This window comes from Apium graveolens, chromosome 9 (assembly GCF_009905375.1).
Source record: "Apium graveolens cultivar Ventura chromosome 9, ASM990537v1, whole genome shotgun sequence".
In the NCBI taxonomy this organism is placed as follows: Eukaryota; Viridiplantae; Streptophyta; class Magnoliopsida; order Apiales; family Apiaceae; genus Apium; species Apium graveolens.
This window is the reverse complement of record NC_133655.1, coordinates 21,107,543-21,119,107: the sequence shown is the minus strand read 5'-3', so window position 1 is coordinate 21,119,107 and position 11,565 is coordinate 21,107,543. Positions and strand designations below refer to the sequence as shown.

The window sequence follows — 11,565 nt, the reverse complement described above, 5'->3', positions numbered from 1 at the left end:
ATGTCTTCTGCTGATGATAACAATCAAGCTACTATTGTTAATAATCATGATCCGTCTAGTGTGTATTATATACATTCGTCAGATGCTTCTTCGATCCAGTTAGTTTCGGTTAAATTTGATGGTAATGGATTCAATAACTGGAAGAGATCAATGTTGTTAGTGTTATCGGCTAAGAACAAAATCGGTTTTGTTGATGGAACTATCGAAGCTCCTAATAAGGCTTCGCCTGAATTTAAGTTCTGGTCAAGATGTAATGATCTTGTCATTTCTTGGATCATCTTCAACCTTGATGCTACTATAACAAAAAGTGTTTTGTTTCTGCAAACTGCTAGAGAAATATGGTCTGATCTTGAAGAACGTTATGGTTATGCGTCTATGACAGAAGTGTACTCCTTGGAACAGAGTTTGTCTGGGATTGTTCAAGGTTCTCAGAATATATCATAGTTTTTTTACTGCAATTAAGACAATTTGGGATGGGATATCAGATGTTAATCTTCTGCCATACTGTAGCTGCAAGAAGTGTACGTGTAATCTGACAAAAAAAATTCAAGATAGACAACAAGATCAGAAATTATTGCAATTCATGATGAAACTGAATGATAAGTTTGTTGCAGTAAGGGCAAATATTTTAATGATGCATCATTTGCCAAATATGTCTGCTGCTTATAGATTATTTGCTCAAGAGGAAAGACACAAGGAAATCTCACAAATCTCTAATCAGAGTGAATCCATGGCTTTCTTGGCTAACAGAAGGAGAGATTTTGATAGTGGAAGTTACAGAGTTGGTAATACTAGCTTTCCCAACAATGGAAGTTACATAATAGGTAACACTGGCTTTCCCAATAACAAGACAGACTATTCAAGCACAAATACTGAAAATGCTCTTAAGGGAAATTACTCTGGAACTAAAAGAACTGTCACAAAACCTGGAGCTAATTACTATTGTACTCATTGTAAGGTACCCGGACATAGCATTGAAAGGTGCTACAAAATCCATGGGTTCCCACCATATTTCAGAAACAAAGATAACAGAATGGCTGCTTGTGTTCAATCTTCTGATGATTCACTTACCGAACATGAGGATGATGTTTCTTCATTCACTCATACTTCAACTCAACACAACAACATCACCCAGGAGCAATATGTTCAACTGATGGAACTCTTGAACAAGCAGCATATTACTGATACTTCTGATTCTGCTGCTGAGCCGACTTCTCATACTGCTTTACTTACAGGTAAAACTTGCTTACTCTCTTCTTCTAAATTAGAGTGGATACTTGATATTGGTGCTACAGATCATATCACAAACACTTTAGATGACTTCTGCACTTATACCACTGTTTCTAATACTGACAACACAATAATGATTCCAAATGGTAATAAAAATTCTTGTTAGTCATATTGGAAATGTTTTGTTGCATGATAATATTCTACTTAAAGATGTCTTACTTGTTCCTACATTCTATTTTAAACTCATTTCCACATACAAGTTGTGTCTTGATCTTGGATGTCAATTAATGTTCAACTCTGATCATTGTCTTCTTCAGGACCATTCTCAGAAAGGTCCTCCAGTTCTTCTTGGTAAACTCAGGAATGGCTTGTATAGTTTGGATAAGGATGTCTTGAAGTACTCCAATTCTTCACTACATTCTTCATCTCCTATTCAAGCTTGCCTTACCTCATCATCTGCAGAAGACTCCACTTCTCTGTGGCATATGAGATTAGGGCATCTACCTTTTTCTCAAATGCCTTTGCTTGTTCCTTCTTGTGATGTAAAAACCTTCAGTTCAGATAATTTTTGTCAAGTTTGTCCTTTAGCTAAGAAAACTAGAAATCCAATTCCTTCTAGTAGTATCAAGACTACAACTGTTTTTCAGCTTTTACACATTGATGTTTGGGGTCCTTATAAGGTCAAATCTTCAACTGGTTATAACCAATTTCTTACTATTGTGGATGATTTCAGTTGGTTTACTTGGATTCATCTTATCAAGCATAAATTTGATGTTCCTGAAGTGTTTGAGAATTTTATTTCTTTTGTTCAAAATCAATTTCATACCAATATTCTTTGTGTTTGATCAAATAGTGCTTAGAATTAATTACTGGAAAAATGCAAGAATTATATCTCATAAAAGGTATAGTTAATTAAAGAACCTGTGCTTACTCCCCACAACAAAATGTAGTTGTGTAGAGGAAACATAGGCATTTGTTGGAAACAACTAGAGCATTGTATATTCAATCTAAAGTTCCTGCAAAATTCTGGGGGGAATGCATTCTTTGTGCTACCTATCTTATTAACAAAATGCCTTTAAAAAGCCTCAATTTACAAACTCCCTATTATAAATTGTACAATACTTCACCTGATTTATCTGATCTCAGATGTTTTGGTTGTCTATGATATATATATACTCCTAAAATCCATATATCCAAATTTGATAATAGAGCTTCCCCTGTTGTTTTTTAGGGTATCCTGTTAATTAAAAAGGCTATAAAGTTTTAGATTTATCAACAAATACTATCACTGTTTATAGGGATATCATATTTCATGAAAATAATTTTTTTTCATCTTATTCATACTTCTGATCTTAACACATATAAAAAATCTATTTTTCTCCCAACTGTCACTAATGCTTCCATATATGATTTTGATCATGTTATATCATCTTCTCCTCATCATACATCTCCTGATCATTTTTCATCTATTGATCATAATACTTCATTTTCTCCTACTCTTTCTTCATCTCTTGATCATCATGCATCTCTTGATCATTCTCATTCCACTACTAGTTTTGTTCCATCAATTCATTCTCATTCCAGTGTTGAATCAGGATTTATTATTCCCATTAGACAGTCCACTAGAACTAGAATTACTCCTTATTTAAAAGACTATCAATGCCTTTCTACTTCCATATCACAGTCACATTGGTGTAATTTCATTTCTACAAAAGAGCTTCCATCCAGTCATTCTACATTTGTTCTTCATTCTACTTCTATCAATGAAATTGTCTCTTATTTAGAGGCATCTGGTGATCCACTATGGGTGGAGGCTATGCAGAAAGAATTCCAAGCACTTCAAAAGAATAATACTTGGGTCCTCACTGATTTACCTAAGGGTAAGAAACCAATAGGATGTAAATGGGTATACAAGTTAAGCAAAAATCTGATGGTTCTTTAGAAAGATGCAAATCTAGATTAGTAGCCAAGGGGTTCACACAGAAATATGGTATTTATTATCAAGAAACCTTTTCTCATGTTGTGAAAATGAATACTGTTAGGTTCTTAATTGCCTTGGCTGCACATAAAAATTGGAAGTTATACCAGCTTGATGTCAATAATGCTTTCTTGCATGGAACATTGAAAGAAGAAGTTTGTATGAAGGTTCCTGAAGGGATACCTCACTATCCTAATCAGGTATGCAAGTTGAATAAATCCATTTATGGTTTGAAACAGACTTCCAGAGAATGGAATGATATTTTAGTAGAAGAACTGCTTTTTCAAGGTTTTTATCGATCTAAGTTGGATTATAGTCTATTTATCTGCAAGGACAAGATTGATATTACTATAGTTGATGTCTATGTGGATGACATTCTTGTCACTGGCAGTAACCTCAGCAAGATAGAATCTCTTAAACACCATCTACATCCTAAATTCAATATTAAGGATCTTGGTGTGTTGCATTATTTTCTGGGTATTGAAGTTTCTTATCTCCCACAAGGGACTGTTCTGAGCCAGACCAAGTATACCAGGGTAATTCTGCAGCATATTGATGAGGATTTATCCAAGAAAGTATTAACACCTCTTCCTCTTGATCTTAGATTAATAGTTGATGAAGGACCATTATTTGCTAATCCAGAATTATACAGATATGTAGTTGGAAAATTGAATTTTCTTACCAACACCAGACTTGATTTGAGCTATATAGTTCAGCTCTTAAGTCAATTTCTCAAAACTCCTAGAGTCCCACATTATGAAGCTCTTCTCCACACTCTCAGATATATAAATTCTACTGTTGGTCAGGGAATTCTCCTCAAGGCATCAGATTGTCTTACTCTACAAGCATTCTCAGATTCAGACTGGGCATCTTGTTCTGATACTAGAAGATCTGTCACAGGTTATGTGTTGCTTCTGGGTAACTCTCATGTTGCTTGGAAGTCTAAGAAACAATCAACTATTTCTAGGTCCTCATCAGAAGCTGAATACAGAGCGATGGCTTCTGCAACATCTGAGGTTGTTTGGACTGTTAGCTTATTGGAAGAATTAGGAATTCAAGGTCTCAAACCAGTTCAGTTACACCGTGACAATCAATTTGCACTTCATATTGCACGCAATCCTGTTTTTCATGAACGCACAAAGCATATAGAGATTGATTGCCATTTCACACAAGATAAAGTCATGGCAGGCCTTCTACAACTCAATTATTTAGCTACTCGGAATCAATTGGTTGATGTGCTTTCTAAAATCATTCCATCTACTCATTTCAACGAGCTATTATCCAAGGAATGCTTACACCTCCCAACTTGAGGGGGTATTAGTAATACAAGGCAACCACTCCATGACACCTCGACACAGTCAAAGAGAATAGAAGATAATACTTAATTATTATTCTATTTCATTTGACTAGTTAGTTAGTTCCCGCCAAAAGTTAGTTATAGGGGTGTGGTCTTCTTTACTTGTATATAGGGGTAGTTTGGATCATGGAATTACAACCCGGTTAACGGGAATGGGAATGAGGTTTCAATACAAAAATGTATTGAAACCTCATTCCCGTTAACTGGGTTGGAATCACATGATCCAAACATCACCATAGTTCATTTCCTGATCTAAGAAGTTTGTTTTTGGAATTTCAGAAAACATCTTCTCTCTCTTGTATAGTTTTGAAAGCACTTTGATATAGATTTTAGTTGATTCTCAAAGCTTTTAACATACTAATAGCTAATGAGTTCTCAATCGTGGAAATTTGGTTGGCAATGATCAGTCTACGTTCTACCTACTGTTATGACCAGAATTTTGTAGATATGACGACAACTAGAAGGCTTGACGACAACCTTCTAAGACGTAAAGACGTGACGACATCTAGGCAAGACGAGAAAATTTAGACAGGAACAAGATGGGAAGTAGTCAACACAACAGAGATGAGGATAAGAATTAAGAAAGGGTCAAACAACAAACACACTTGAAGAAGGAGCCTTAACCCGAAGAAGTAGGAGAGCATACAGTTGGAGTTTGAACGTGGAACATAGAGTAAAAATAGGGATTTTAGTTATGGATATGTATTATAAATACAAGTTAGCTGATGGATATAATACACAGAGTCCATTCTGAATAAGATAGAAAAAACATTCTTGTACTCATAATTATTACATAGTAAAAGCTCTACATTTGGTTGGGGAAAGTCCCACCCGCGGTTTTTACTTCTTAACGGAGGTTTTCCGTGTCAACAATTCTCGTGTCTTTGCTCTTTTATATTTGCACCATATTTTTAATCAATAAATTTATTCTTAGAATTAATACCCACTATTTTCTACCAAAACAGTTTGGCGCCGTCTGTGGGAATCTTTCTAAGAATTAACCCGATTAGCAGGTATGGACGACGACACCCCGCAACAGCAGAGAGAAGGATCTCAACAAGGCAACAATGGTGACCTACTAACAGCTATAAAGAAGTTACAGGAAGACATGGAGATTCTACGGTCTGAGAACGACAGTTTAAAGAAAGAGATGACTACGATCAAGTCCAACAAGGGCAAAACTAAACAGGCATCAAAAGTCGTTGCACGACGATTGTTCGACGATGATGGAAAGGAGAAAGAATAGCTACACGAAAACGAGATCATTATAACGGACAAAGATGGACACGTCATAGAGTCTCATGCCAACAAAGACCAACAGGGAGAAAGCACACACGATGGAACAATAGAGAAGAGTACCGGAAAGAGAAGTCACAAACACAGAAAATCCAAGTCACGTTCAGAAATTCCTGAGTCAGTAAGAAAAGAGTTACATGAGGTAAAAGATATGATTCAACGTATCCCTGGTGTTCCAAAGCCATTGGAAAAGGCAAATCCCACAAGCTATGCTGATTCGCCCTTCGCTGACGACATTGCTCTGGTCGAAATCCCAAAAAGATTCACTGTACCACACATGAAGCAATACGACGGATCGTCTTATCCACAAGAACACATTGCTCAGTACAAACAACGAATGTTTACGGTGCCAATTCCAAGGGAATATCGAGAGCCTTGCATGTGTAAGGGCTTTGGATCAACCCTAATAGGACCTGCTCTATAGTGGTTCGTAGGTCTACCAAATGGGAGTATATCCACATTTACGGACTTGGTCGACACGTTCAATCTACAATTTTCCAGCAGCCGACAGTTTGAAAAGACCCCGAGTGATCTCTACAAGGTATATCAGAAGTATCGAGAACCATTACGAGATTACCTGACCAGATTCAACAGAGAGAAGGTTACAATAACAAACTGTGACGTCCCAACCGCAATAGAAGCATTTAGAGGAGGATTGGAAAAGGATTCGCCGCTTTATGATGAATTGACAAAGTATCTATGCAAAACAATGGACGACGTGCAGGCCAAGGCAATGGCTCAAATACGTCTGGAAGAGGACAAAAGAGAAGATGACGACAAATATTATCGACCAAACAGGAAAATCGTGTCAGCAAGAAATAAAGACTACAAGAACGAAAATAAGCCATACATCAGGACGATAAGAGACGAACAACATGTCAACTCATCACAAGTTCGTCCGGATTGGAGAAGAGACCCAAATCTACCCCCAACGTTCGACAGCTATGGGTTTAGTGTCAACCCCTACGGTTCTCGTTAGGGAATTTGCTAAGATAGGTGATGTGGTAAAATGGCCATCCAAAACCAACAAGCCAAAGTCGAATCCAGATTCAAAGTTATGGTGCGAGTTCCACGGGGATTATGGTCACAAAGCTATTGATTGTGTGGCTTTAAGAAGGGAAATTGAAGCTTTGGTTATAAGGGGATACTTGACGGAATACATGTCGTCACATAGAAGTAATCATGTCCGAACAGAGAAGACATATGCGAACATACCTCCTCCTCCACCTCATCACAAAGTCATAAACTTTATTGCTGGAGGATCAGAAATGTGTAGAGAAACGTACTCACAAGCCAAAAGACGAGCTAGGAGAAAGGGAATACAAGTTGCACATGCTGAGGTAGCGACAAACGACTCTTCAGTATTACAATTCGACGCATCCGATATGGAACATGTCCAGTCACCACAGCAAGATGGACTGGTAATATCTTTACCAATTGGAAATTGTCTGATAAAGAGAAGTTTGGTGGATAATGGAAGTGCTGCGAATATAATGATGTTCAATACATTACAACAAATGGGATTATCGGAAGCTGACATAGAGAAACGATATATGACGTTGGTGGGTTTTAGTGGTGAAACAAAAAGGACTGTTAGAGAAATCCACCTACCCACATATGCTAGTGGAATCAATTTGCTTCAAAAATTCTTAGTCATCGACGCAGGCTCAACCTACAACATAATTTTGGGATGAGCTTGGATACACGACACGAGGGCTATACCCTCAACTGTTCACCATGTCGTCAAATTCCCAACACCTTGGGGGACACAACAGATTAGAGGTGACCAAGTCATGGCCAGAGAATGTTACAAAACATGCTTAAAGCCAACAGTACGACACGAACAAAGGGAAGCAACAACTGTAGCAATGAAAGGTCCGGAAGCTCTCAAGGAAGTAACAATTACAGAAGGAGAAAAGAAAGTATTGATTGGAGAGGAAATCCCAGTTGATATAGAAGCCAACTTGGTGGAATTCTTGACTACACGACTAGACACGTTCGCTTGGGAACAAGAAGACATCACAGGGATATATCCTGAAATCATCACACACAAGTTGAACGTGGACCCCAATCACGTTCCAGTCCAACAGAAAAGGCGAAAGTTTGGAGCTGAAAGAAACAACATAATCAATGAAGAAGTAAACAAGTTGCTGAAAAATGATATGATTCGAGAAGTAGACTATCCTCAATGGTTGGCAAATGTCGTGATTGTCCAAAAGAAGAACGACAAGTGGCGTGTGTGCGTAGATTACACCGATTTAAATAAGGCTTGTCCAAAAGACCCCTATCCTCTCCCACATATTGACACCATGGTTGACTCAACAGCAGGACATGAGCTGCTAACTTTCCTTGACGCGTCAAGTGGTTTCAATCAAATACAAATGGAACCATCTGATGTAGAAAAAACGGTGTTCATAACAGATAGAGGAATCTTTTGCTACTTGGCAATGCCTTTTGGTCTGAGAAATGCAGGGGCAACGTTCCAACGGTTAGGATGTTCGAAAAACAAATAGGACGCACGATGGAAGTATACATCGACGACATGGTTGTAAAGTCGAAAAATGCAGAAGATCATGTCAAAGATCTAGAGGAGGTGTTCAACATCTTACGTGTGTACAACATGAAACTAAATTCATCTAAATGCAATTTCGCCGTATCTTCAGGAAATTTTTTGGGACATATGGTGACAAGAAGAGGAATAGAGGCAAGTCCGAAACAAATAAAGGCCATCTACGAGATTACAAGTCCGAAAAATGTCAAAGACATACAAAAACTAACAGGGAGAGTAGCAGCCCTGAACATGTTCATTTCACGCTCATCTGACAGATGTCAACCATTTTATGACGTATTGAAAAAAAATAAAAAATTCGAATGGACCGAGAAACACGAGAAAGCCCTTGATGACTTGAAGAAGTACTTGTCCTCTGCACCGTTATTATCAAAACCAGGAGATGGAGAAACACTCCACGTCTACCTGTCTGTCACAAATCATGCTGTTAGCGGAGTCTTGACACGAGAAGAAGATGGGTCTCAACTCCCCATATACTATGTAAGCAGAAGTCTACTCGACGCTGAGACAAGGTACGCGTCAATGGAAAAACTAGTATTGGCATTATCCATGACCTCTGTAAAACTTCGACACTACTTTGAATCGCACAAGGTCTGTGTAGGGATGAATTATCCATTGCGAAAAGTACTTGGTAGGCCAGAGTTGACGGGTAGAATGGCAAAATGGTCAATTAGATTGAGCATGTACGACATCATTTACGAACCGCGAATAACCATCAAATCACAAGTCTTAGCCGATTTTGTGGCTGACTTTAGTCCCAACTTACTGTGTGAGGCAGATGAAGAACTTCAATAAATCCTTTCTACTAGAAAAATGGAGTCGTGGTCGTTGTACATTGACGGAGCCTCAAATGTGAATGGGACAGGTTTGGGTTTGGTACTAAAGTCGCCACAGAAGGACACCTTAGCCTATTCCATTTGTTGCGAATTTAAAGCTACTAACAACGAATCTGAATACGAGGCCTTGATTATTGGATTAACTACGGTTGTGGACATGAAGATCGCACATATAAAAGTAAACTGCGACTCTTTGCTTATTGTCAATCACATAAAAGGGGAATATGAAGCAAAAGATTGCAAGATGTCGGCCTATCTAGAAATCGTTAAAGAACTACAAGGCAAGTTCGACTCGTTCAGTATCCAACAAATACCCAGAGAACAGAATTCCCATGCTGATGCCTTAGCAGGTTTGGGTGATGTCCTCAAAAAGGAAAACGTACTCACAATCCCAGTAATTCACATCCTAGAGCCTGCCACGATTAGAGCTAAGAAGGAAAGAGATGTCACAATAATGGCTGTCGACAATCATGAAGAACGTGGAAGTTGGACTCAGAAATATAAAGACTACATCACAAAAGGCGAAATACCAAAGGACAACGAGGCAAAATCGTTAAAGATAAAGGCTACGAGATTCACGATCATTGATGGCATATTGTTCAAAAAATCTGTTACGGGATTACTTCAAAGGTGTCTTGAAGAATCAGAAGCCAACGATGTCTTACGGGATATACATGAAGGCGATTATGGTAATCATTCGGGTGGAAGAAGCTTGTCATGTAAAGTACTTCGTATGGGGTATTACTGGCCCACTCTGAAATAAGACGCAATTGATTATGTCAAGAAGTGTGACGCATGTCAAAGGCACGCCCCAATCATACATCAAGCTTCGGAAGTACTACACCCGTCCATTCCTTCATGGCCATTCATAAAATGGGGAATGGATATTGTGGGGAAAATGCCTCCAGCCCCTGGACAAAAGGTGTTTATGCTAGCTATGCCGGATTATTTCTCGAAGTGGATAGAAGCTGAAGCATTTCGACAAGTCAAGTCTAAAGAAGTGATTTCATTTATAGAAAGGAATGTCATCTGTAAATTTGGAGTACCATCAGAGATTGTTTGCGATAACGGCTCACAATTTATAAGTGACAAGACGGAAGCCTTTTGTAGACAATGGAACATCACTTTGGTCAAGTCTACTCCACATTATCCACAAGCTAATGGACAAGCAGAATCCAGCAACAAGATAATCATCAACAACTTAAAGAAGAGGTTGACAACGCATAAAGGGAGATGGGCTGAACAACTACCTTGGGTTTTTTGGTCTGACAGGATGACGCCCAAGACGTCAAATGGACAGACTCCTTTTTATTTAGTCTACGGCACAGAAGCCATCCTGCCAACTAAGATCATTTCCCCAACTGCAAGGTATGGTCTAGCAACTACGGAAACAAATTATGTTGAACGAGCGCATGACTTAGATATAATAGATGAAGTACGTGACATGGAAAAGCTACAAATGGCATCACATCAACAAGCAGTGGCTAGAAATTATAACAAAAACGTGCATATTAGGACACTTGCCATAGGTGACCTAGTATTGAGAAAGGTGTTTCAAAACACTAGGGACACGACGGCTAGAAAGTTGGGCGACATATGGGAAGGACCTTATCTGATCGACGACATAGTTGGACGTGGAGCATATAAACTCTCCACCCTAGACGGAATTCAAGTCCCAAGAAGCTGGAATATATTACACCTCAAAAAGTATCACATGTAATCATCTTACTTTTCATTAAGATCCTCGATTTTTAGGTTTGCTTTGAATAAGTCGATAGGACATTTATTTTATTCCTAGTCAGTAAGCGTCCATTAGCAGTGAAGAATGTTTGTGTTCAATTCGCCACTTATCTGCGTCCTTTTTTAGTACAAATAAAAGTTACATGTGGTATCAGATCTTAAGCCTGTGTATTTTTTTTACATACATTTACTTCCACATAAATATCTTACTATTATTGTTAGAACTACACTATTGGATTAACAGCAAAATGCTTGACACAAATGACAAGAAATTACAATAGACGAGAGGCTTAGTTTCTCAACTCTATTACTACAAAGGGTTGATCACCCATTAACGTCACAACGTGAACAAATACCATCTTTCATGATTACAAGAAAATATAACTGACAAGACGGGAAAGGGACATAAAACCCACAACACCTGTCAACATGAGAATCTTACTCGATTGTTTCTAGAGGGAAAGGCCTCTTAATAATCACTCATAATTAATCTTCTACGACCAACAAAGTGATTCAGTAATAATTATTGACGAATGCTGCAAACAAAACATATACGAAC

General features: G+C 38.2%; 3 protein-coding genes across 3 annotated transcripts; all 3 read left to right on the top strand.

The window, feature by feature from the left end:
- Positions 1-1,396, top strand: LOC141685098 (uncharacterized). The gene is made up of 2 exons (XM_074490224.1): positions 1-424; positions 486-1,396. The coding sequence occupies exons 1-2, from the start codon at positions 1-3 to the stop codon at positions 1,394-1,396; spliced, it is 1,335 nt and encodes a 444-aa protein (XP_074346325.1).
- Positions 1,397-6,805: 5,409 nt separating this feature from the next.
- LOC141685097 (uncharacterized) lies at positions 6,806-7,555 on the top strand. Its single transcript, XM_074490223.1, has one exon. The coding sequence runs from the start codon at positions 6,806-6,808 to the stop codon at positions 7,553-7,555; it is 750 nt and encodes a 249-aa protein (XP_074346324.1).
- A 1,688-nt stretch (positions 7,556-9,243) lies between these two features.
- LOC141685096 (uncharacterized) lies at positions 9,244-10,029 on the top strand. Its single transcript, XM_074490222.1, has one exon. The coding sequence runs from the start codon at positions 9,244-9,246 to the stop codon at positions 10,027-10,029; it is 786 nt and encodes a 261-aa protein (XP_074346323.1).
- Positions 10,030-11,565: the final 1,536 nt, after the last annotated feature.

Excerpts from the sequence above, each read along its gene's own strand:
- LOC141685096 (XM_074490222.1), top strand. The coding sequence starts at position 9,244 with ATGGAGTCGTGGTCGTTGTACATTGACGGAGCCTCAAATGTGAATGGG.
- LOC141685097 (XM_074490223.1), top strand. The coding sequence starts at position 6,806 with ATGGGTTTAGTGTCAACCCCTACGGTTCTCGTTAGGGAATTTGCTAAG.
- LOC141685098 (XM_074490224.1), top strand. The coding sequence starts at position 1 with ATGTCTTCTGCTGATGATAACAATCAAGCTACTATTGTTAATAATCAT. Across the intron at positions 425-485 it reads TTTGTCTGGGATTGTTCAAG|ATGTTAATCTTCTGCCATAC; the intron begins GTTCTCAGAATA and ends ATGGGATATCAG.